Source organism: Equus quagga, chromosome 17, assembly GCF_021613505.1.
Source record: "Equus quagga isolate Etosha38 chromosome 17, UCLA_HA_Equagga_1.0, whole genome shotgun sequence".
NCBI classification, from domain to species: domain Eukaryota; kingdom Metazoa; phylum Chordata; class Mammalia; order Perissodactyla; family Equidae; genus Equus; species Equus quagga.
In genome coordinates this window covers 30491548-30517734 of record NC_060283.1, presented here as the reverse complement: position 1 = coordinate 30517734, position 26187 = coordinate 30491548, and the positions used below count along the sequence as shown (strand labels likewise).

At 49.6% G+C, this 26187-nt stretch overlaps 1 protein-coding gene across 7 annotated transcripts; it reads right to left on the bottom strand.

The window, feature by feature from the left end:
* Window positions 1-618: 618 nt before the first annotated feature.
* TCP11L1 (t-complex 11 like 1) lies at window positions 619-26035 on the bottom strand. Of its 7 annotated transcripts, none has more exons than XM_046642969.1 (11): window positions 25567-25681; window positions 24218-24282; window positions 23243-23429; window positions 18489-18621; window positions 17198-17318; window positions 16014-16234; window positions 12001-12137; window positions 10272-10474; window positions 7033-7214; window positions 4798-4970; window positions 619-1636 (listed from the first exon to the last, which is right to left on the bottom strand). In XM_046642969.1, the coding sequence occupies exons 3-11, from the start codon at window positions 23403-23405 to the stop codon at window positions 1434-1436; spliced, it is 1536 nt and encodes a 511-aa protein (XP_046498925.1). In that variant the 5' UTR covers window positions 23406-23429; window positions 24218-24282; window positions 25567-25681; the 3' UTR covers window positions 619-1433. The 7 variants fall into 7 exon arrangements, with proteins under 7 accessions (XP_046498925.1, XP_046498923.1, XP_046498928.1 ...); XM_046642967.1 differs by lacking the exon at window positions 25567-25681 and adding an exon at window positions 25367-25503; XM_046642972.1 differs by lacking the exons at window positions 24218-24282; window positions 25567-25681 and adding an exon at window positions 25976-26035.
* Window positions 26036-26187: the final 152 nt, after the last annotated feature.

Below are 26187 nucleotides of genomic sequence, written 5' to 3'. Positions count from 1 at the left end.
CTTGGAGAAACCGCACTCCCCCCAAAGGAACCTGCTCCCCTCTGAAGCCTGGCGTCACCACCCAGCCCAGAGGCGCGGGGTCCTCGGCCGCAGTGAGGGCGCCTGCGGGACCCCAGCCCCTGCTGTTCTGGGGGCGGAAGGTCCCTGTCTAAACACTCGCGCGCATGGTTCATCTTTTCAACAGATCAGGTCATCTGTGAGACCCAACTACCGTTTCAGTCACAGGACATGTCAGGAATTCTGGTCACTGAAGTTCCTTGAAAACTACTGAAAACCCGGGGGTTTTCAAGGACTTCCCTATCCAAGAAATAAGTAAGTTTACACTATTTTATCTGGAAACAATTAAGTCTAATTCTGGAATCCTAATCCAATCAACACATCTGTGTATTGTAGAAGAGCAAATTTTTCAGTACTAATTCCAAACATTTGTTTTCTTTTATATTATACTAACATTAAAATTTTTTTGATGAGGAAGATTGGCCCTAAGCTAACAGCGGTTACCAATCTTCCTCTTTTTTTTCTCCCCAAAGCCCCAGTACACAGTTGTATACCCTACTCATGGTCCTTCTAGCTCTTCTCTGTGGGACACCACCTCAGCATGGATTCATGAGCAGTGCCATGTCGGCACCCAGGATCCAAACCGATGAACACCGGGCTGCCAAAGCGGAGCGCATGAACTTAACCACTTGGCCACCGGGCCAGCCCCTAACATATATTTTTTAAAAGTTTTTCTCCTCCTTAACTTTCAAGGCTTAAAAGTCAAAGAATTCCCTTTCTCTCGATCGCCTGAGTCCTAACTGTTATCATCCAGGCTCAGGACTAATTCTGAGTAAAAGAATAAGCTATTCCGAATCACGCAACTCTCCTCGAGAACAAAAGCGCTCTGGGGCTCTGGTTGGACCGGGCAGGGGGCAGGAAGTCGGGGGAAAGGCAGTAAGACTACGCAAGCCCATTCCAAGGAAAGACCTGGACGGAGGCGGAGGGGCCGTGTGTGAGGGACAGGAGTCTAAGCACGTCCTGCTCACGGCTCCGCTTCTTCCCTCTTGGGGCTGTCAGACACTCTTGGGGGTCAGAAAGAACCACTCCCTGAAGGCAGAGAGAGGCCCCAGGCCTGGGAGAGACAGGCGGCTGCAGTCCTGACACAGCGGGGTGCAGACACGGGCAGCCCACCCCAAAAGCTGAGGCCACCTGTGAAACCCGACACAAGACAAACTGCTTTGATGTGTAAACCTGCGCTCGTAAACACTAACCCTCAAAAGAGAAGTCAGCGCGTTTCTCAACAAGTCTTTTCAACAGTGATGAGCAATATTCTTCCTTTTGGAATTGGTGCTGTTAAACAGAAATGTACTAAATAGCCATTTTCCGAAGCGACGTTAGAGGTGAGACAGGCATCTGAGCGGGTGGGTCACAAGGCGCTGCAGGGAGCACGTGTGCTAGGGTCCCACGAGGATCTTCCTGAGGGTCGCGTCGTAGTAGGGACTGAAGACCATCTTGTTATAGTTGACCAGGCGAACGAACTTAACAGCAAGCTCCTCCAGCTCTTTGTGAACTGGACCCAATCCCCCAGGGACGGTGGGCAATGGTTTCTGATGACCTGAGGCAAGGCAGGTTTCCAAGAAGGTCAGGATTCGGGCATCTGTGGTAGAAGAGAAAGCAGGTGGTTGTTTCTTGTTCAGGGTGACTTCACAAACTTCTGCGTCTGCTTCGGTTTTGAGCTGAAACATCACCTTTTCGGGAGTCTTCCCTGACCACCCCCTAGACCACATACCTGCCTGCCCCTACACTTGTGAACATTCGCCCATTTGTGTGTCCCCTCCCTCTCGGGATGGTGGTTCACAAGGGCAGGAACCACGGGCATCTCGGTCATCATTCTCTCCCCAGCGCCCAGCACAGTGCCCAGCCTGTGCCCCACCCTGGGAAAAGCTCCAAATACCAGTGGGAAGCCAGAACGAGCGTATGAACGCATCGGGGAATGAGAGTGCCGAGGGGCTCTTCTCTCAGAGGAGCCAGACGTACGGAGGCCACCTCCGCCGCTGCTGAAGCCCACGTCCAGTGGGGGATGGGTAAAGCAGCAACCGCAAGCTCGAGAGACGATTCCAGCACCACTGGCTCTGGATCCGCCTTTCCTCACTCGGCCCACAGGCAAGAAGCCTGAGCTCCCTTCTTTCACACCTACAGTGGGAACATGGAGTCGGGCATCTGCAACCCCGTCCACCTCCGGGGACGCTGCAGGCTGATGCTGCTCAGCCATTGCCCTCGGCCATGCCTTTGCACTCTGCTGCGCATCCTCATCAGCCAAAGAAGAGTGCGTGTGAGCGACCCTTCCTGCGGGGTGTCTTACAAAAACAACAGGGACAGTATATTGAATGGGCTTTTTCAAACGATGTGCCCACCTCCTACCCTGGGGGACCTTCTCAGGTCAAATGACTTACACCCTCTGGAACCCGGTAACACATAACAGAGAAACTGTTGACCACAGGAGTCTGATCACCCCTGTTCCAGCGTTAGCTTTGTTTTCTAAGGTCCCTAGAGCCGGAAGCCTCACCCAGAAGTGGAGCTTCTGGCAGCATCCTGCCCGAGGGCTGGGTTTACCCATGTCTATAACTGGCCGTTACTAAACAGCAAGATGCAGGACAAGGAGCAGCCCGCTAGCCGGAGGTCTCTCTGCAGCCACCGCCCAGGCTCTGCCAAGGGTGAGAAGAGGGCTCTTGACAATCCGGGGGCTGCGCACCTGCCTGAGGCCCCTCCAGAGGGACCCCCAGAGGAAATTGCAGCCCACTTGCCTCTGGGATGAAAGAACGGAACTTTTAAAAACCACTGATCCTTGTAACTCTCTTTTCGTAAATTACTTAATAATAATAGAAACAGTCAGTATTAGAAACAGGCCTACGTGACTAGCCCAGCCCTTCTACTCCAACCTGAAATCTAATCACCATGGATAATGCAGCTTGTGCCTGAAGCCTGCTAATTTTTCATTATAATCCTGCATCACATAACAATGTTTCAGTCAACAACAGACCACATATATGACGGTGGCCCCAGAAGACGAGCATGGAGGTCTGTGTGACGCACTGTGACGTCTGCAAGACAACAAAACCGCCAAACGCTGCCTTTCTCAGGACGCATCCCCATCGTTAAGCAACACCTGACTGTGTTACGTGCTGAACGCCTATCTGGTTTCATACAAAGTTGAAGAAAGACTTCAAAATTAATTAAATTACACTAAAGATAAACCTGAATTTTTAAGATTAGATAAACATTGTATTCCTTGATCAACTAGTGAGCAGAAGTTTCACGGGGCCACTGCTGTGACGATGGGAAGTAACGGCTGACAGCCGAGGACTCTCCTCAGGAACAGCTACTCCCCCGAGTGCTCGCTACGTGCTGCAGCACAGGCCTGCCGTCCTCAGCAACCTCGTGAGGTTGCTGGTACCGTCCCTGTTGAGAGATGAGGAAACTCCAGTGTCAGGTCACTTGCCTCGCTACCCCACAAACCTCTGTAGGGAAGCCCTGCGTGCCTCCTGCGCTCTTACCACTGCTGACACCAGTGTGGGGGCTTCCCACACCAAGCAATCCTCTGTGACACCAGCTGGGTGTCCTACCGTCGTGCTGAATTCCAACACTACCTGGAAAGGGCGTCAGACCCCACAGGTGCAGGGCCCGGCCCAGCAGACTGTCCCCACTTCAGATGCCAGTCACAAGTAGGAGGTCCCCAGGTTACCACAACTTCTGCCCGACTTGGCTACAAGCTGGAGGTTCTCATCATCTCCTCTCCCTCACAGAGCTCAAAGAAATAGTTCTGTTTAGTTATAAAATAAAGGATGTGATAAGGGATACAGATGAACAGCCACAGGAAGACATACACACAGGGTGAGGTCTGGGAGAGCCCCTTGGAGTGGGGGTGCAGCACCCCCCTTATGTGGAGGTGTTCCCCACCTAGCAGCTCTCCAACCCTGGACTTCTGGGGTCATCACGTCGGCATTTCCAGTCCCTCCCCCTCTCTGGAGGGTCGGGGGGCCTGAAAGTTCCAAGCTTGGTCTTTCCTGCAACAAGCCCCTGTCCTGAAGTCAGTCGGGCGTCCACCCAGAGTCACCTCACTGAACAAAAGGAACTCCTATGACCCAGGAAATTCCAAAGGACCTAGAAGCTCTGTGTCAGGAACCAGGTTAAGGACCAAATACAGGGGCTGGCCCAGTGGCACAGTGGTTAAGTGCGCACGTTCCACTTCAGGGGCCCGGGGTTCACCGGTTCGGATCCCGGGTGCGGACATGGCACTGCTTGGCAAGCCATGCTGCGGCAGGCGTCCCACGTATAAAGTAGAGGAAGATAGGCATGCATGTTAGCTCAGGGCCAGTCTTCCTCAGCAAAAAGAGGAGGATTGGCAGTGGATGTTAGCTCAGGGCTAATCTTCCTCAAAAAAAACAAAAACAAACAAACAAACAAAAAACAAGGACCAAATACGAGAACAAAAGATGCTGGTGGTGTTCTGTCCCTCAGGACAACACAAGGGTTTTAGGAGCCCTGTGCCAGGAGCTGCGGGCAGAGACCCACGCGTGTATTTGCTGTGATCTCACAGTGTGGGAGCGAGGGTCCAAAGCCAGTTCCCTCAGAATGATGGCGGCTGCTGGCCACTCGTCCAAACCTTTGGGGGACCCAAACTGCAACATGGCGATCAATCACTCTCACCTCACTCCTCAGCACTCCTACCCATCAAAACCCTTCCAGATTTCTTCAGAGGGCCTGCCTGCCAGCCCACCTGAGGGCACAGCCCTGCTCCCTGTCTTCCCCCAAACATACCCACGATCCTGCGGACGGGGTCGTCGGGACTGGCCACAGCCTGGATCTGGCCCTTGAGCGCGGTCTCCTGGTCTGCAGTGAGGGGGCTGAACCCACACAGGGAAAGGCGGCTGCTCACCTCCACGCAGACTTTCTCCCCGATGGCAGTCAAGGCATCCTCCAGGTGGAAGGAGCTGGAGAGAGAAGGGAAAGGAGAAACCAGGGGAGCCAGGACCTGTGAACGAAGCCCACGCCTGCCCAGCTCCACACCCGCACCAAGAGGCACAGACCAGTACAGGGAGTGCTCTGTGCAGGGAGATTCGCCTCCTCCCTCCTGGCCTCTCAGGCTGGGACCCCTGGCTCAGGGCACTCTCTGTCTCTCTCTCTCTCCGCTAGAAGGGATGGGGGGAAGGGGAGGGCTCAGACTATCCCAGGACCAACGACCCAAAACCCCACTTCTTACTAGGATCTATGTGGTGAAAGAAGCCTGGAACTGACTTATAAACACCTTGAACACCTCTGGAGCAACATGCCAGAAATCAGAAATCGTGTAGCTGTGAGACGGCAGAGGGAGAGACACTTTTAGTCGGATACCATTTTGTCCCTTTTAATTTTGGAAACATGTCAGTGTATCAACTACTTTAAAAGAATAAATAAAATTGAAATCCAAAAGTCAAGAAAATCAGCACCCCAATTTCCCAGGGACCCCAGGCTCTCCAGAGCATCTGTGGGGGCCCTCCTGCTGTGGGGATTCCGGGAGAAGGCAACTGCCTCTGTCTGGGGTCGATGTCTTTCGTGCAGTAGAATAGGTGGATGCGAACATGCCAGCCCGGGCCTCACTGCTGGTCCTGACTCTGTGCCAGGCCCTGACCACCTGGCGGACAGGGCAGAGCAGGGCTGGTCGCCTTGGGCAGCGCTGCATGGGCCCCCAGCAGTCGCTGTGACAGAGCAGTTCCACTGCAGGGTGACTGAGGCGAAGCCCAGGACTAGACCTGTGCAGGGGCCTCAGCTCAGCAAACACCCTCCCGGCCTAAGGCCTGACTCTGCAGCTCTGGTCACAGCACGTAGACACACCCACACAGCGATGGATACGTGCCATGTGGACACACCCCTCACTGCCATGGACACACGCACACTTCATGTAACTCAGCAGTACAATTCCCCCATTTGGTAAGGATGAGAATGTTTGGGACATTCCCCTTGAAGATTCCTCTGAAGTGGACCTTGTCAGATACAGTGCTTACTTAGAAACATCCAAACACATTCAATATGCCCTAAACCACATAAGTAGCTAATCTGATGTTGCCGCAGGAGCAGTTACAGCAGCCGGCCTCACACAAGCGTGGATTAGTGCTGGTTGATAAAGTGACCCATTTCACCCAGCGTAAATGTCTACGACGAATGTGCAAAGGCAAGGAATCTTCAACCACAGAGTCTGCCTTTTGTATCTGTGGGTTCCACATCTGCAAATTCAACCAACCTCTGATGGCAAGACCTACAATGGTTCTGCCTGTACTGAACACGTACCGACTTTTTCTTGTCATTATTCTCTAAACAATACAGTATAACGATATTTACATAGCATTTACATTGTATTAGGTATTATGAGTAATCTAGAGGAGAACATGGGCAGATTATATGCAAATACTACTCCATTTTATATAAGAGACTTGAGCATCCCCAGATTTTGGTACCTGCAGGGGGCCCTCGAACCAATCCCCCGGGGGGATGCCAAAGATGACTGTACACGCAACTCTGAGACCACAGCTTGTTTCTTACATGACCTTTCCCTCGGGACGTGTTGTCCAAACTGTTAGTTGGTTGTGAAAGCAATTCCGTAGGTAGCAACCAATGTAGACATATATTTTTAATGGAATGAGAATAGAATAGAAACACTGGGATGTATTAAGCATAGTCAGGGTAAGTTTCACTTTGTGAAGTTTTTTACTTCAGCTACATATGTGTCTAAGTGTGTACTAGATCACAACAAAAAATGAATTTTTTGCTAAGGATCCTGGTCACAAATATTTGGAGGTCACTATCCTACAGCCTCGTGAGCCCTAGAGCTGATTCCAACTTTGACTGTACAGCCCTGAGTCAATTCCACCACGGTGAAGAAAGCTGGAGGGCAAGGTTTCCTTTCAGTTCCTAGAGAGCGGCCCCAGATTCTGCCCTTCACTAGGAGACCCCCGTTGCAGTCTGCTTCTGCCACCCGCTGCCTCCCATCCATCCAGCCCACTGCTCTCAGCCACTTACGGCAGATGCATATCTGTTAGCAGAATCTGCACAGTCATCTTGAGCTTCTCGGCAAAGTCGGCCTGGCTGGAGACTCCCGGGGCTGCCATGCTGAACGTGACCAGCAACACGGCCCCCAGGATGGTCAGATGCTCCAGCTGCAGCTGGAGTTCTTGGAAGCGAGCCTGGTCCATCAAAACCGTCTGTAATAAACACAACAGAAATCATCCCTGAGCTGTAGATGTGGCTGGCCAGCAGAAGGCAGGGGGCCATAGCCCCACCCCCCCCCCCCCCCAAGTTTCCTTAGGATTTTCTAGTCATTTCAGAGCTATTGGGGAGTCATGTGAACTCTCCTTCCATCTCAGAGCCCTTTCATCCTTAGAAAGGCTACAGTAGAGCATGCTCATTAAGAACATGAGACAGGGCCGGCCCCGTGGCCTGGCAGTTAAGTTCAGTATGCTCCACTTTAGGGGCCTGGGTTCTCAGTTCTGTTCTGGGCGCAGACCTACAACACTTGGCAGCCATGCTGTGGTGGTGACCCACATACAAAAACATAGAGGAAGACTGCGACAGATGTTAGTTCAGGGCAAGTCTTCGTCAGCAAACAAAACAAAACAAAACTAAACCATGAGACAGACAGGATGTGAATCCAGATTCCATCATTCAATAGCTGCATAACCTCAGGCAAGTTTCTTCAATTTTCTGAGCCTCATGCAAAACAGGGTTTCCTACTTCACAGGGCTGTTGTAAAGATGCAAAAAGACCATGTATATAAAGTGGCTGGCGGAGCCAACACTCAATAAACAAGAAGTTCTATCATCAGAGAGGGAAGAGTGATCCCTGTCTAAGTTAGGGTACAGGGTTAGGGTACAGCATTAGGGTGACCAACTCCTCCCAGTTTGTCCTGATTTTAAAACTGAAACTCCCAAATCCTGTGACAAACCAGACAGCAGTCGCCCCACCCAGAGTGAGCCCAGGAGGGAGGTGGGGAGAGTCCTGAGCACAGAGCCAGCGATCATCCCCCTCGGCACCCTGCACCAAGCAGGCTCTCGAGAACTGGGAAGTGAGTAAGAAAAATAAATAGTAGCTAGAAAAAGTAGGAAGGACAGAAAACAACCCAAAGCCACTAGAAAGCAGTCCATGAGTGAATTTCCACAGCTGCATCCCCACGTGAAAGACACCCCGGGGTCCACAGGCCAAAGTCGCCTGGTGGGGAGGAGGGACCGAGTTTTTACAGGTTAATCAAATAAACTTTCAGGACTTCTTCCGATACGAAACCAACATGCTAAACCAAGACATTAACAATTTGGGGTCTTAGCTTACGATTCTTCTCGGGAAGTAAAATCTACCTTTGAAGACCGAGCCTCCTCTACTGTTCAACGAAGATGCTTCAACAGACCCATCCTCAGCCTCTCGTGACTTCACTTTGCGACAGGCCGCCCCTCGCTCTGCGGCCTCCCCGCAGCATCCGCACTTGAGTCTGGGATGCCAACAAGGTCCAAGTACCCATTCCGAGCAGCTATGAAAACACGGGCTCCCCCGGCTGTTCTTTAAGAGACACGTCAGGCTGAGCCGGCCCTCCAGCGGAGGAGGGGGCACACCACTCTCCAGGAAGGAACCATCCCAGAGCCCGCTGCATCACCCCCTTCAGAGCCTCCTCCGGCACAGAACCGGGAACTCCGGCAAGAGGTGCCATCTTATGCGTATAACAACGTCTTGAAAAGAAAAACAAGGAACTCAGATGAGAAAGACGTTTAGAGACGTAGCAGGACCTGAGGCGAGAGGAGAGAAGCCCGAGTCCCCTCCAAAGAGAGGGGAGTCTGCACACCAGCCCAGCTCCTTGCAGACAAAACGGGGGGCTCCCCTGTGAGTCCGGGCCGTTAGAAGCCCTTACTGTGAAAAACATAAAAAGAAAAAATATTGCTCTGCACGGAAGGGGAAGAAGTTTCTTCAGATAGAACCGAAAAGTAGCTCACTGCCGTGGTTTTCATCAAAACACACAAAAACAGCAGAGTAACTCAGCCGCACAAACGGGAGGCCCCACACCTGCCGGGGGACCGGAACCGGCGCGGCGGCTGAGGCGGCAGCGTGGCAGCCCCTCACCGCGCTCTCGGGCTCCACGAGGCCCGGCGGCTGTCCTCCCGGGCACACGCCGAGCGCACCGGAAACGCCCGGCCGCACCGGAAACGCCCGAGCGAACCGGAAACGCACGGCCGCACAGAGACCTGCACGCACGCGGCCAGAGCAGCAACTCACAGGAGCCAGAAGCGGAAACCGCCCGAACGTCCTCAGTGAGGAAGGAACAGAGCGAAGGCGGGCGGCCACGCGACGGACGGTCACTCAGCCTGAAAGACACGCGGACACAGCCGCAGCGGGGACGGGCCTCGAGGACGCCGTGCCAAGTGAAGTCAGCCAGGCACAAAGGGCAGGACTGACGCTGGCACTCACGTGCGGCCCCAGCAGGGAGACTCGCGCAGGCGGACGTGGGGCCGCGCTGGGAGCGGGGAAGAGGAGCTGGTGTTGGAGGAGCTTCAGTTCACGAAGACAGAAAGTTCTGGAGACAACGGTGGCCACGGCTGCACGCCCAGGCGCACGTGCCTAACGCCACTGAACCGCGGGCTTAAAACGGTGAACTCTGGGGCGGGCCGGGCGGAGGAGCAGTTCAGTGCACAGGTTCCCATTGGGCGGCCCGGGTTCGCCGGTTCGGATCCCGTGTGCACACATGGCACCGCTTGGCACGCCATGCTGTGGTGGCGTCCCACATGTAAAGTAGAGGAAGACGAGCACGGATGTGAGCTCAGGGCCAGTCTTCCTCAGCAAAAAGAGGAAGACTGGCAGCAGATGTTACCTCAGGACTAATCTTCCTCAAAAAAAAAAAAAAAAGGTGAACATGTATATTTTACCACAACAACAGAAAAAGGAACGAAGCACTGACACACGCTACAACATGGACGAACATTCTGTGCAGTGAAAGCAGCCAGACACAAACGGCCAACGCTGTAGGACTCCATCTGTATAAACACCCAGAACAGGCAGACCCACCAAGACCGACAGCAGCGGGTCCAGGGCTGGGGGAGGGGAACGGTTCTGTGCGGGCCGTGAAAATGCTCTGAAAACGGTCGCCCGATTCTGGGAACGCACGAAAACCAGTGAATCACCGAGGTTAAAGGGGCGGTTTCCTGGTATGTGAACCACACCGTAACGAAAGCTTTCTCTTTAGAGTCGGGCCGCACCCCAGGAACGGCGGCGGCGGCACCTACCTCGGGGAACGGCCTCCGCAGGTGGTCCCACCGCAGGAGCCGCAGGTACGCGCGATCCTGCACGGCCGCCGCGTCCGGCACCGGCACCGGCGCGTCCCCAGAGCCCGCGGCGCCGCCCCCGGCCGGCAGGGCGCGTCCACACGTCCGATCCGCGAGGTCGCCGGCGGCTTCTTCCAGCCACTGCGTGACGAAGTCCAGCGCGTCTGTGGGGACGAGGCCGCGTGTTACCAGGACGGCCCGGGAGGGGCCCTGGGCGGCGCCGCGCCCACACCCCGCGCTGCGCCTCCCCGCTGAGCGCCCGCGGCCCCTCAGGCCCCGTCTGAAGGCGACGCTCTCCACAGAGAAGCCGGCAGCACGTGCTCGGCTGCCGCGAGGGGCGCGGACCAACGCGAGGGAGCACGAGGCACCGGCGCCGCCCGAGCTCCGAGGTCTCGCGGGAGGTGGCCCGGAGCCCCGCGGGGCCCGCTGTCGCCCCTCGTCTCCTGAGCGGAGCGGCGCCCGGGGCCCCGGAGACGAGAGGCGCGAGGCGGCCCCCTCAGACCTGGAGGCGCGGCGGCTCCGCCGGCGGGGCCCCAAATCCAGGGCGGCCGAGGGCGCGGCGGGGCGGCGGCGCTCCGGCTGAGGGGCACGCAGCCCGCCGGCTCGGGACCGCGGCTTCGGCGCCGTCACCACCGCGACCCTAGGGGGCTGGGGGCCGAGGACGCGTCCGCGCGGGCAGCGCCCCCTCGCCGGGCCCTCAGCCTCCGAGCCCAGCCGGCCGAGGCCGGGGCGATGCTGGCGGGGAGGGAGCCGCGGGGTCAGTCAGTTCGGGTCACAAATCTCTCAAAATCACTTCCGCATCTGAGGAACGGGGTTGGGAACGGCGCCGAGCTCCGGCCGCGCCTGAGGCCGACCCGCCGACCTCCCGCCGGCCGCCCGCCGCGAGCCGCACGGGCCCCGCAGGGCGCGGGACGAACGGCCGGAGACCGCCCCGCGCCCGCCGAAGCGGAGCCAGGGTCGCCGGGAAGCGAGCGTCCTTCCGCTTCCAGTCCCTGTTTCCTCGCAGTCACCTGAGAGGTTCCTAAAGAGGAGACTTTCTCTGGGTATGAAATCAGAAGATTTCTGCATACAGAGCGAAGAAAAGTGCAATTTCTTGATGCACTTGACAGGGAACAAAAAAGTGAATCAAAGTCACAAGTTGTCATGATTTTACAATCAAGGCCAACCATATAATTCACGTCAAACTCCTGATTTCATTGAAAACCCATTTAACTTAGGATTTCTTCACTCTTTTAAATTTCTATTCTTCTTTGAAAATAAAGATTGGCACCTGAGCTCACGTCTGTGGCCAATCTTTTTCTTCTTCTTCTCCCCACAGCCCCCCAGTGCACAGTTGTATGTGCTAGTTGTGAGTGCCACCTCGCCTCAGCGTGGCCTGATGAGGGTGCCGTGTCCACTGCGGGACCCGAACCCGCCAACCCCGGGCCGCGAAGCGGAGCGGCTGAACTCAACCACTCGGCCACGGGCCGGCCCCTTAAATTTCTATTCTTATATCCTGTTTATATTTCTCTTGCTTCTCGATTAAGTTTTCTCTTCAAGTCCTAATGTTTTGGAATTTTCTGTCTTCAAATTAGACTATTCTCATACTAAATTTTAGTTTTGTTTTGAAAACAATACCGTTTGCAACAGGCTACAGCAACTAAAATGAGCAGACACAGACCGCGAGAAAGCACCATGGGCGCGAACGTACTGGGCTGCTTCTCCAGAAGCTCTTGGAACTTCTTCCTTTCATATTCGACCGACTGCTGCATGAGGTGCGGCCGAATGCTGCTCACGGCGAAGTTGGCCATGTCCACCTTCATGAGGCCCAGCACAGAGAACATCGCCCTGAGGGACAGGGAGAGAAAAGGGTTTAGAACGGGCGCCTGGGAGTAAACACTGTGTTAAAGGAAGGAGGGGACTGACTTGAGATCATCATCTCATCTCAGAAAGGGGAGCAAGAAAAGCTAGAGAAATCATGAGAAGTAGATTAAGAAAAATTTAGAGAACACAGAAACTTAAACAACGGTTTGGAAAACTGTAAATGTTCACGTTGCTTTCTGGCCCCGCTCCTCCACCCCTGGTCCCCAAGCAGACACAGCCCCAAAGGCTGCCGAGACCAGAGCGCATTCCTGGGCTCCGGGTCAGCCCTCGCGCAGCCACAGAGGAGGGACAGAGCCCAGGGCCTGGGGTTCAGGGCGGAGAGCTTCCCACCCCGTCCCCAGTCGCACAGAAGTCAATTCACTTCCCCAGGAAAGAAAGAAAATTAGCTCTCCTTTCTCCTCTCCTCTCCTCTCCTCTCCTCTCCTCCGGGCTCTCCTAGTGTCAGGGTTGCGTTCTGCATTCTGGTTCTGGCGGCACAGTTGCTAGTTCACACTCGGAACGTACCCAGTGGGCAGACCGGACCCTGCCGAGGGTGTCTGCCGTCCTGCCTGTCACATACCACGACTACTCTCTCCAGGCCAGCAGCTGCTAACTGGCCTACCTGCAGGAGGTGGTTAAGAACCCAAGGGACAGGGTTAGGTGTGGCCCTGCACAGAAGCAGGAACAGGATCAAACGGTGTCCAAGTCCCCGGACGCCCTCTGGGACTGACTGACCACTGTGACAGAATACGCTCCCCTGCACGTAAGGGACTTCCTATGGGAAAGCACGGCAGGCTGAGGAACAGCTCAGGGCCCTCCCCCTCCCATCTGTCCGCCTCCCGCACACGCGGGAAAGCCCATCTTTCCTGAGGGCATTCTGTCTCTCCTTTGAGCATTCTCAACAGCTCCCTAAATCCACGTACAGGAAACCAGAGACACTGGAAACCACCAACCGGGGTACCACTGACTGGAAGGAACCCACAAACATGGTCTGTGCTCACAGGATTCCTTACTTCTCTGAAAACTCAAAAGATCTGGCCCTGCAGGCCCACGTGCCATCACGGCCACAATCAGCTGGCACTAGGCCGCCACGGCCGCCTCCTCTCCACGGGCGTGTACCCCAGTCCACCAGGCGCCCCAGTGCCCCCTCTTTACAACAGGAATTTGAGTCGGGTTGAGTTTGCTACCAGCCATTTCCCCAGAGGACCCTCTTCCCAGGAATTCCTCATGTATCCTCGCTGGATTAAAGCTTTTACTGACTATTTCATATCTAATGTCTAGCACCATGCATAGCACATAAGAGGTGCTCAGTAAGAGCTTGCTAAATGAAGGAACAAATGAAAACTATTTTTAGGAGGGCTTTTCAATGCTCTGTCCAAACTCTGAGGTATACAATGCAGGGCATTTCTGTATGCAATGAACATTGATATCATAATGATATCAAGAAAGCTGGAAATGAAAGAGACTTTTTTTGCCTATAAAACTTTTGTAAAGCAAGTTGGTAACGTGCAATGAGTCTTAAGACTGTTCATGATCCTCTGACACAGTAAACCCATTTTAAGAACCTAGCTGTTTTTTCTTCTTCTCCCCAAAGCCCCCCAGTACATAGTTGTATATCTAGTTGTAGGTCCCTCTGCTTGTGCTACGTGGGACGCTGCCTGAGCACGGCCTGATGAGTGGTGCCATGTCCGCGCCCAGGATCAGAACGGGTGAAACCCTGGGCTGCCAAAGCAGAGCGTGGGAACTTAACCACTTGGCCACAGGGCTGGCCCCTTGAGAAGCTAGCTTTAGGAAATAACCTAAAATACACAAAAAAACTGCAGGATTAAACAGTATATAATTATACATAATCTAATTGTCCACCTTAACAGAGAAATAATTAATTATATCTATGCAAATGAAGATTTTGCAACCACTGAAAATGCTTATGGGGAATTGAAAGAAATCACAAGTTGGTTATCGTGAAAATAATAATGGGAAACCTCATCTACGATGGAGTCCAGAGGCAGTGGGGGGGGAGCTCCCATGGACTCCAGATCAATTACAGGAAAGACAGTCAATTACAGACCCCAACAGAAGTCCTCAACAGGAAAGAATTGTTAATTACAGGAAGAAATGTACATTGCACCCCAAACAGAAATCCACGACCGCAGCAACTCAGCCAATGAGAAATCATCACAACCCTGAACTCTGGCTTTTCTCCAATGGACTTTTGTTCAAAATAACCCCTCCCAAATTCTTCCTTTTTCCCTATAAAATAACATTCTTCCTCTTTTATTGCTGGATTTGCTTATGGTCTGCCATAGCATGGCACATCCTGAATTGCGATTCTTTGCCTAATCCCGAATAAACTCATTTTGCTGGTAAAATAACTGGCTGTTTTGTTTCTAAGGCTGACATTATAAAAGGGCAATGCAAGAGAGCCCTGTGGTGTTGGAACTGTTCAGTATCTTGAATGTGGTAATGGATACACCAACTTAGGTGATAAAACTGTATAAAAGTTAATCTACTACACACACCAATTGTACAAATAAAACAGGAAATCTAAACAGATCAGTGGATTGTATCAATGTCAATATCTTCGTTGTGATATACTACAGTTTTGTGAAATGCCCCCATGGGCGGAAACTGGATGAAGTGTACTGTTATTTCTTACAACTCCATGTGAATATACAATTACCTCAATGACACTTTCAATTAAAAAATAAGTGAAATGATTGGGATATAGTGTTAGCAAAGAAAGCCAGGCCTGCAATGCACACCAGGAGGTCTCCTTCAGTTCAACTGGACGTGCAGACTCACGAGACGACCAGCAGCCACAGGCCTGGCATCGTCTGTTCAGTTTGCCGACAGGGCAGCAGCAAGCAGTCCTCTTCAAGAGCAGACACCGCAGACGTGAGGGCGCACCTGGCCCAGAGGCCTCCTGTCCCGATGTATTTGGCAACAGCTCTATGGCTCAGCTTCCAGGGTCTCCAAGGAGGCGTGCCCAGTTACCCCAGTCATCCCACTCCTAGTGCAAAGCACGGTGTCCCACCCAGTATTTACAGTTCATCATCATTCCTTTCAGTTCAGTTGCAGTTTACCAATTAGAGGTCATTTTCCCCATAAGCAATGTTGCCTACTAGCATTTTGATATATAACGTCTTTACCTGTTCACAGGAAACAGTGTGAAGCAGTTAACTAAAAGTCTACATTCTCAAGCAGTATCATGTCAATCCTTTGCCCATGTTGGCATAAAAATTATCTAAATTTCATCAAAATTATATATATTTAAAAATAAACATTCAAAAGACTAAATGAAGTGAAAATGGACTATATGTTAGTTCATAGGATTATATTAATGTTAAATTTCTTGAATGTCTTGGTTGTGTTTTGATTATGTAGGAGAATGTCCACATTCTTAGGAGGTACTTGCTGAAATATTTAAGGGTGAAATGTCACAAAGTCTGCCATTAACCCTCAGAAGGTTCACAGGGAAAAGTATACACATATGAGTACATACTCACATATATGTAAAAAGATAAAGCAAATTGACAGAATGTTAAAAACTGGTAGATCTATGTAAAGGATCTATGAGTGTTGATTGTGCTGTTTTTGCAACTTTATGTAGGTTTGGAATCTTTCAAATAAAATATTATGGGAAACAAAACTAAAAAAATACATATCAATATAACAGCAATCGTGTCTTTGGATGGTAAAATTACGGATGGATTTTCTCCTTTCTACTTTTCTGTATTTTACAAAATGTTTGCTTTTTAAATTTTTCTTTTAACGCACGAATATGTACACTCGAGAAGTTTCAACTTGGAGACAGGCTTTGTCTTTTAGGTGCACTGAAGGCAATTAATACAATTCCCATACCTGAAAAGGGGCACTATTTCCTTAATGTCCTTGAGTTTGTTTACTTCCTCATCTCGAGCAGGTGCACACAGTGTACCCATCATGCCAATGATGAATTCTGCCAGCTTGGAAATGTCTAGGGCCCCATGCTCTGCCTCCTGCTGTATCAGATCCAGATCCAAGACTTCTCTTATCTGGTTTCTCAGTCTGGTGTGACCAGGCAGCAAGAAAGATAAGAGAGTCTGCAAGAGAGCACAGGCAATTTAATCAAAGGTTCTTAGTCAGACATCATTTTTGATTATATGTAAAGGAATTTAAAACTATCCAAATTAAGGGCTCACCAATTGTTACTGTAATGTTATACATACTTTAACCTCTTATTCAACAAATCTACAGAAAAACATGTTTACAAATCATTTACACTAGCTATTTAAGCTCCAGGTAGCAATCAACTGGACACAAGAACAAAAAACTGTTAAAAGTGAGAAAAGGAGGGGCTGGCCCCGTGGCCGAGTGGTTAAGTTCGCGCGCTCCGCTGCAGGCGGCCCAGTGTTTCGTTCGTTCGAATCCTGGGCGCGGACATGGCACTGCTCATCAAACCACGCTGAGGCAGCGTCCCACATGCCACAACTAGAAGGACCCACAACAAAGAATATACAACTATGTACCGGGGGACTTTGGGGAGAAAAAGGAAAAAATAAAATCTTTGGAAAAAAAAAAAAGTGAGAAAAGGAAAACACATGAATTACTGTGAACCACCCACAGATGCCGATGTCCGGGACATACCGCTTCTCCGATACTCTTTCTAGAGGCACTGCGGAAACAGCCCTGGCCTTCTCCGTCCCACAGACTGAGTCAGTTTTTGGCCATTATAAATTGAAAATGTCCATACCTACTAAAAATTTTATAAATCATTTATATTTTGTAAAATATTTTGTTTAAAGAAATTTTTTTCTTTAAATAATTATGTTTTTAAAAATATGAACCTTTTCTTCATTTACAAGAGTAATGTCTTCAGGTTATCACAGCTCATTTGGAATTTTAAAAAGGGCATTAAGCCAAAAATACTCTACACTGAGATTTGGGCAAGTAATTTAACTTCCCAATCCTTTGATTTCTTTAAAGTCTTCAGCACAGAGACACAGAGAGGTTGCGTAAAGACTCCTGACACAGCAGGCCAGTGGCACACTGTACTCTGCCCTCACCTCTTTGATCTCTCCAAGCAGTTTGATGGCGTGGTCATAGGCTGGGGGGTCTTCACTTAGCTGGACACTCAGGCAATCCCAAAAAGCCTTATGGACAATATCCTTTACCCTCTTCTCCAAGCTGGAGGCAAATGAGACAAACAAACAAAAAAAGCAAAAACATCTGAGTCTCAAGTCACTTTCAAAAAGCAGAAATTTTATGGGTTTTGGATGAGAAATTTTTAAAATAATTTGGATGAAGGAAAGATTTCCCAGACATACTTAAGCCAATCACATACATTATTTTTAGTTAGTGATTTATTTCAATAAGTATCTCATTGAAAAGTGTAACTTTCAACTAATTCGACAGACATTAGTCAGTGCCATATGATAAAAAGAATCTTGCAAAGTTCAGAGCTGTTAATTTTCCCCTGATACCAGCAAGTTTCCTAAGGTATTTATGATTAAGCAGTTTAAGATGATAGCTCAGCATGTATATAGGGTTGCAGGACTTTATCTCCTAAAAATATCCTATTCCCATGTGATATATGGGACAACTGTTAATTAGGTACCAAACTATAACAACTTACATATAACATCTCATTAAAACTAGTCTTTATGTTATGAGAGCAAAACAAATAGTTCTTTATTATTAATGTGAAAAAGTACTATCTTTGAAGAACATATAAAAAATGTTTGCAAAGTCCTACTAAAAAGCCTCGTGTGGTAGACACCATAGCTTGCCCACCCAGCAGCCACTCCTCCTTTGTTAACAGAGTCCCACTGTTTCTCATGGCACTTTCACAATTATAATAGGCAATGTTTTTTCTTTCTTATCACAATCCATTTTAAAAGGTACACCTTATAATCAATAGAATTTTAGATTCAGTATGATGCGTGGCAGCTGCTAGGGATACAGAGAATGACGCACAGTCCTTGTCTTTGTAGTTTACAGTCTGGTGAAGAATACAATTAAACTGACAACCACAGTACAGTGTGGTAGTTACAACGAAGACATGAATGAAACACGCAATGAAGACACAAGATGAGGCCGCGAAATCCCAGGGAGTAGGAAGAACCTGACAGAAAACATTTCTACAGGAGATTTCCAGACCTTTTATTTACATTTTGAAGGATCAGTGTCCCCAGATCCACTTTCAAACTCTAATAATTCCTAATATAAGAAATACTTTTCAGCAACAGCATACAAAAGGAAAAATACACGTGAACATACTGACATCAAATGAAGAAAACACTGCCAGAACTGAGGAGCCAGAGTGCCCCCTAACAAGATGACTCAGCAGCCACTGACCTGTCTTCTGGTAACTCAACGGGTTTAATCCGAAAGTTGCCGTTTACGACAATTTCATGGGCGAGAGCCATGTTCGTGACTCCTTTCGCTGTCTCCACAAGTTCTTCCACCGTCACAAATCGAGGAGGGCTAGCTGCAACAAAAACCCAACGTAAGAGATTGCTTCTCTGGATTAGAGCTTCTGTTACAACGGGGAGAAGGCAGTGGTTTTAGTACCAGCTAATACTGTCAGTCAGCCTCCATTTATGCAAATGTTCTGGCAATTTCAAACAACAGAATTTTACCTATTTCATATTCATGCTTTCTTTTAACCCAGAATCCTAAAAGCAGAGATCATTTACAATACTCAAAACATCAGTTTTTCACTAAGACTGGTCAATGGAAGACGATTACAATAAACTGAGACTTAGGAAAACTTTAAGTTCCAGACTATCAACTTACCCACAAGCTGAGGGTTTATCTTCTAATCCCTTTGCCTCCTGTCTGTCCCAAAGGAACAAAAGGAGATGCCAAATCTAAGGGCTCCTTCTGCTCCCATCACAGCTGACCTTTTGCTCCACGCTAGCCTGTGCCACGAATGAATCCCCCACATTAAGACAGCCCTGAGAGCTTTGGGGCGCCAGGCGCTATTTACACAACGCTAAAGCCACCACCCTGTCTGGAATTCTAAGACACAATGTGAGAGTTCTGCAGCTGACCAGTGAACAAAGCAGAGGGTGGGGGACACAGAATTTTGTAGAGTGAAGGCCACAGAATCAAAAACTTAAAGTCGCCTCTGCTTTCTCCTTTCCAGTGCCCTGGTTTCCAAGTCCAGACTCGACTTCTCTACCAGCGGCTGCCAGAGCCTCCTAACTGGTCTCCGTTCTCTTTCTTTTGATCAAGCTTGAAATTTATCTGCCAGAAAGAAAGTGCTCATATTCCCCAGGTGTTCTGAGCCAAGGAACAAAGAGTAATTCCTATTCTTAAAAAGTCTATGATTAAGTATGTGTGTTTTTTGTATACCAATTATACCTCCATAAAGCTGTTGGTTTTTTTTTTTTTTTTGAGGACGATTAGCCTTGAGCTAACTGCTGCCAATCCTCCTCTTTTTGCTGAGGAAGACTGGCCCTGAGCTAATATCTGTGCCCATCTTCCTCCACTTTATATGTGGGACGCCACCACAGCATGATGTGCCAAGCGGTGCCATGTCTGCCCCCGGGATCTGAACTGGTGAACCCCGGGCTGCGGAACGTGTGCACTTAACTGCTGTGCCACTGGGCCGGCCCCAGGTCTACACATTCTAAATGGATGCTTCCAGTCACACGAGTGGATGGACACTTACGGAGGGCAGATGGCAAATGTGACCCCAACAGCTCCTGTCGAGGCAGTGGGTAAAGCTGACCCACAGAAGTTATACGCTGTGTGGAAACTTCATCTTCCTTACTCAACTGCAAGCTGCGTGAGGACAGAGACCACGTGGGATGTGCCTGGTTCACTGCTGGGCCCCTGATGCACAGTCTGCACCCAGCAACAGTGGCTAGTAACACTCAACAACTGACTGACGGAAGACAGGGACCCGCAATTCAAAGTCTAGTCATAGCTTTAGAAATGCTGGAGCTCAGTGTCATCCATTTATCGTAGGATGACTGTGACCTACTAATAAACTCACAAGGATTTTATGGAATAAACCAAAATGCTAAATGGGAAACATTACCTGGAATAGCAATTGATGATTTTCATCTGAATACAGCACTTTTACTGGCCAATGAGATGATTAAATGCTAGAGCAGAAGGTGCTTTGTGAGCAGAGAATTAAAGCATACAGAAATAGAGGATCTCAGAGGAAACATTATTGAGTTAGAGTTCCTGATCCTTCCTCTAAGGATCTCTCTGTTTAAAGAACAGATTACCTTTTAGAATTAAATCACCACCTCAGATTAGGAGAGGGTTTTTCTCCACACCATTAAGCCCTTTTCAGATACCAGTCAGCGGTCCTACAATTCAACTCCACTCTGACACCATCTATCAGGAAATAGGGTCAGACCCCACAGGTTAAGGGCTCAGCCCCACAAGACTGCCCTCAATTCAGATGCCAGTCACAAGTCCAGGTTGTCACCTGAGCTTCTGACCAACTGGCTATAGACTGGAGGTGCCCATGACCTCCTCCTTGGGTTCGATTAATCTGCTAGACCAGCTTGCAGAATTCAGAGAAACATTTTACCTACTAGATTCCTGGTTTATTATAAAAGGATGTAACTCAGGACCAGCCAGATGGAAGAGGTGCCCAGGGCGAGGTCTGGGGAAAGGGCGCGGAGCTCCCAGGCCCCCTCCCAGCACCTCCGCGTGTTCACCACTTTGGAAGCTCTCTGAACCCCACCCTTTTGGGTTCTCATGGAGGCTTCATCACACAGGCATTTTTGATTAAATCCTTGGCCACTGGTGACTGAGTCCACCTTCAGCCCCTCTCCTCTCCCTGAGGTCCGAGTGGGACTAAAATTCTAACCCTTGAATCACATGGTTGGGTCCCCTGGCGAGTCCCCTTCCTCAGGTTACCCAGGGGCTTTCCAAAAGTCACTTCATTAACATATTAAGAAATACCTTTATAGTTCTCATTACTTAGGAAATTCCAACAGTTTTAGGAGTTTGGTGCCAGAAATGGGATGAAAACCAAATATATATTTATTATAAATCACAATATCATAGTTACCAATAGCAATTCTACTGTTAAAATATTACCCTGTGGGGCTGGCCCTGTGTTGTAGTGGTTAAGTCCAGCACACTCTGCTTCAGCAGCCTGAGTTCGAGGGTTCAGACCCCAGGTGTGGAACTACACCACTGGTCAAACCATGCTCTGGTGGCATCTCACATACAAAATAGAAGAAGATTGGCACAGGTGTTAGCTCAGGGCAAAACTTTCTCAAGTAAAAAAAAAAAAAGAGGAAAATTGGCAACAGATGTTAGCTCAGAGTGAATCTTCCTTACCAAAAAAAAAAAAATTACTCTGTATTATAACTTGCAAGACTAAAGGTTATCCTTTTACTATTTACATTTTAATTTGTTTAATTCCAGATGTGATTTTGGAGTTACTTTAAACTCAGCAGCTATACATGTACACAGTTTGGAGGAAACGTCCCATTTTGTAAATTCTTATTTACATTCTATGTGTCCAGTCATGCCTCCCGACCTAGTCCCCAGACTATGGGGTCTTAGCTTTACCACTGGGCCCACAGTCCCCTACCTCCCTACAAGGAGAAGGAGCAGGAAAGACCGAGGAATATTTTAGCGCACTGATTTTAAGCCTCACTTCGGTGTGCACCTCTATGAGAATTTAACAAAAGCTTCCGTGACCTTCTTCCTAGAAAAACGCATATACACCCAGATGTTGATACACTTTTTTTGGCTGTTCCTGGATTCCCTAAAACTTGATTTCGGGTCCCAGGATAAGTATTCTTGCCTTAAGGATATAACGACATACAATTTCAGGTATCATAGTCTAGGGCTGGCTTGCATTAATTTGGACTCATGGCATCAGAATGACAGGATGTGAAGGGCAAGGCCATCCATCAAAGAATGACTGAGATCTAAACCAAAGGTCCTCCTTTATCAGAAATTGTAGATGGTAAAACTACCGTGTTAGTCATGCACATCCACATTAGGGCAAGCAGTCTTGGTGTCTTCAAATGCAACAGATGACACATTAGTAGCAGTATTTTTAACAACTAATGTTTATCAAGCATTTACAATGTGCCAAGCACTGTTCTAAATGCTTTACATGAATTCATTTAATCTTTACATCCACTCGAAGAGATAAGTGTATTTTCCTCATTTTAAAAATGAGAAAATAGAAGCTTTCTAACCATACATGTGGGAGACCAGGCCTAACACATGCCCGGCAGCCTGTTACTAACAGCACAATTTCACTGAGTAGTGTAAATCTGTGTTATAATAAACCACAATAAAAGGGGGTCTGCTGATGTTTGCTATAAGAATACTATGTCGACTAATAAATTACCCCAGAAAGGCTTTAATCATTTTAAAAGAAACACACCTCAAACCCAAAAATGTTTGTACTTCTTCCAAATGTAAAGCATTACTGATCATCCGCACTTTAAAGAGATAACATCAACCCTGACATTCTCAGACTATGACACTCTGAAAAGTTTAATTTTTGGACTCACTTCAAAAAGGCTAAGTATTCTTAACAGACGACGAGTCGGGGCACTGCCGGGAATACACGCAGAAACGGCCGCCCTTGCACGGGCGAGGCCTGCCTGTGCCAGGGAGCTGAAATGACTTCCTCGCCCGCTTTCAGCAAAGCGAACCCTCAACCTCGTGGGCACTAAGCCCCAGGCAGTGAAGTCAGGGTGTGGGGAACTCGCTCACATTCAAAAATTGCTTTTTTTTTTAACCTACACAAGCACAGTCCTGGCTGGAACCTGCCTCAGACTTTTCAAATACTTTTAATTAAAAGTGCAATTTGCACTCCGCCCTCCTACTTCTCGGAACCCTTCAGAGAAACTGGAAAGTCACAGACTGCTGGGACACACGCACATTCTGGACATTCTGGACATACTCTAAAATTTTAATTTCTCACGGATTTGAAAACCCACAAGTGACTGGGTTGCTAGCTGAGAAACTGTTGGTCTTCTCAAATGCTAATTATTGGCAGTATCCTCATATTACTGGAACCCAGCCCAGGGCCCCCTGTACAAGGAAGCCTCATAAAAATCTCATCTGAAACAACGTTGCTTCTGGCCACAGTCAGGTTTGCTTACAGGGAGGTCTCTGCGCTCCTTGGGTGCTGGCAGAGCCCGACTTTATTTTTTTCTGTAAAGCTCCTTCAGAACTTTCCACAGCATCTTCAAGGCCTTGCTCAGAATCATTTGATTTTGACTTTCCTGCTTCATTTATATTGGACTTGTCAAGGTTTTCAGACATTCTCAATTAAGTTTATTCACTTTCCTAGGAAAGAAAAGAAAAATGAACTGAAGCGCTCCAGCTCTGTCATTACCCAGCAGGGTGACTCACGGCGAATCCGTTACTCTCTCTGGTTTCAGTTTTCTCATCTGCAAAAGAAATGGGCTTGCTAAGATCTTATCCAGCTATAACATTCTACTTCAGTGATTCAACAGGCATCTGTCAAATGACACTGATCCTCCATCAAATTACGAACCTGCACCTGAGATGGAGAGTAGCGAGTCTGTCTGCCCACTCCTGAGGACCACGAGGACCGTGCATGAGCGCACGGGCCGCGGACTGGTAGGAGAGAACACCGCTAACTGCCCGCTTCTATTTTAACCAAAGGATGATTCAATTCTTCTGTTCTTTACTTTCATTCCTGAAAGCGGATAGGAAAACTCTTTGGAAATAATGCTTTTAATCAGGCTTCCAAGTGAAGACGCTGGGCTGAGGGGCTGGTTCCCTGGCCCTATTACGTGGATGAGATCCCTGGGATGACAGACAGAAGACAGAATTTTAAGAAGAATGTATGGGGCAAATATCTTTATTAACTCCTTGCCAGTCAGCAGGAAAAGATGGTAAGACAGAAAGTTGCACACAATCACAATACATGTGGCTGGGAGGGGTTTTAACTTTTTTAGCTGCTGATTAGAATAGGAATAAAGTTGTTTCCAATTAAGGGAGAAGACAATGTTTCCGTATTTACAATACTGAAGAGTGAGCATTTGTACTATTAGCACTTGAAGCCTACAAAACATTTTCATAAAAACTAATTAGATTTCATTACACACCTGGAAGGTAATCCATGGATTAAAGGAAACGTCAACTGCTTTTGGGAGGTTTGGCAGACTCGCTTCTGCACATTAGACAGATGAGAAGAATCGCTTGATATTATTATCTGAAACTTCAGATACCTCCATTAAATAAAATTTAGTTACTGGAATTGATATTTTCAGCCTGTATCATGGTGGGAAGGCTGCTTTAATATCGTGCCCCTTTACCTTCCAACATCCCACTCCAGACACCCATCTCCTCTCTGTCCTAAATCCTATTTGGCTCTGGAAATGCTCCAAGATCCAAAAAATAACATTACCAGTATATTCTATGAGCAAGGACAAATAAAAACACCTCTAATTTCATCCTCCTCACGTGCTAGGAATGAGCTCAGAAAGGATGAAGTAACTCACCCTGCAGAGGGAGGAGGAAAGGCAGGATCTCCAGGTCTCTAGGGCTCAGCTCAGCAAACTAAAGCCATCCTTTTAAGATCTGGCTGAAGCCCCAAACTCACCAGTGTTTCCACCTTTCTCTGAACCCCTGTAGGGCTGGTGAGCAGACATCTGGCATCCATCACTGCCTTAAATCCAACTCAAAATATGCTTATTTAAATAGGGAAAGAAAAATGAGAAGGAACGGTCCAGAGGGGGAGACAGGCATGCTTACAAGGACAGAGTGAGACTTAAGCCTTCACAGCAGCGTGAAATCACTCAGGGAATAGAGCGGACGGAGAAACTAACTCTGCCTGGAAGGAGGCTGGGATAACCTACCCGGAAAAGGTGACATTTGAGCTGGTCTTTTTGAAAAGAGCAGGATTGCACGCAATTAAAAAATGCCTGGAGGGAGAGAGGAGCTGACAACGGGGGCATTTCACTCAAATGGCACAAGTGAAGGCAGATGAAAATAAGCAGAAAAACAAGTGGCAGGTGACGAAGATGGAAAGACGGGTTGGGGCCAGATCGTAAAATTGCTAGTTTTTCTTTTTTTTTTTTAAACCCTCCACCTAGATTTTTAACTTCTTAAGGGCCAAGAAAAACCATATTCGCCACAAATGCTCTACACGTATAAGTCTATCCCCCAGATCCCCATTAAGTGTTTATTGACAGCTGTGTCACCCCTGTGATGTCAGTATATGTGGGAGGGCTGGGCGTCGGCCTCAGACATACCTGGGTTTCAATTTGGGTTCTTTCCTAGCTGTCAAACTTCACTTTCCCCATCTGTAAAATGCAGCTACCTGCTCTTCGCTTTGGGGGAAGTTTAAACGACAGAGAGCGCCTAACAACAGCTAGCACACAACGGGCTTCCCATAAACGGCAGCTACCACTGTAGGGCGACAGGACGCAGCGAGAACCATGCAATTGCTTACGATGCGCTCAGTCATTCATTCAACGATCACCCGCCTGCTGTGCCGCGGCAGGGAACCGAGGCAGGAGCTCCTCGCGCTCGCGGCGAAGACCGTCTCTCCGCGCTGCACCGGCCCGCGCCGGACACGAGAGCCTCCCAGCAAAGAGGTCTCTCCCTCCGCAACAGGAAGGGGCTCTGCGCCCCGACGCTCAGGGCCGCGCACCGGCAGGTCCGGGCTCCGCTGTCAACAACTGTTCGGGCGGCGGCGGGGCCGACGGGGCGCGCCCGAGCACGGTCTCGAGCCGGGTCAGCGCCGCCCTACGCCGCGGCCCCCGCCGGGCCTGCTCCGAGCACCGCCAGACCCACCGACCGGGAGAGGCCGCGAGACGCCCGGGACGGCCTCCCTCCTGCGCGCGCGCGCCCGCCCGCACCTGCCAGGGCCGTGCGCCCTCCCGCCGCGCGGGGACCGGGCGGGGATCGGGCGGGCAGCGGGCGCTCCTCCCGCGCGGCGGGGTCGGGGGCGGCGCCGTGTCTCGGTGCCAGCACGGGGACGCGCGGCGAGGGGGCGGGGGGATGGCGCCGTGTCTCCGTGCGGGGACGGGGACGCGCGGCGGGGGGCAGGGGGGCGGTGCCGTGTCTCAGT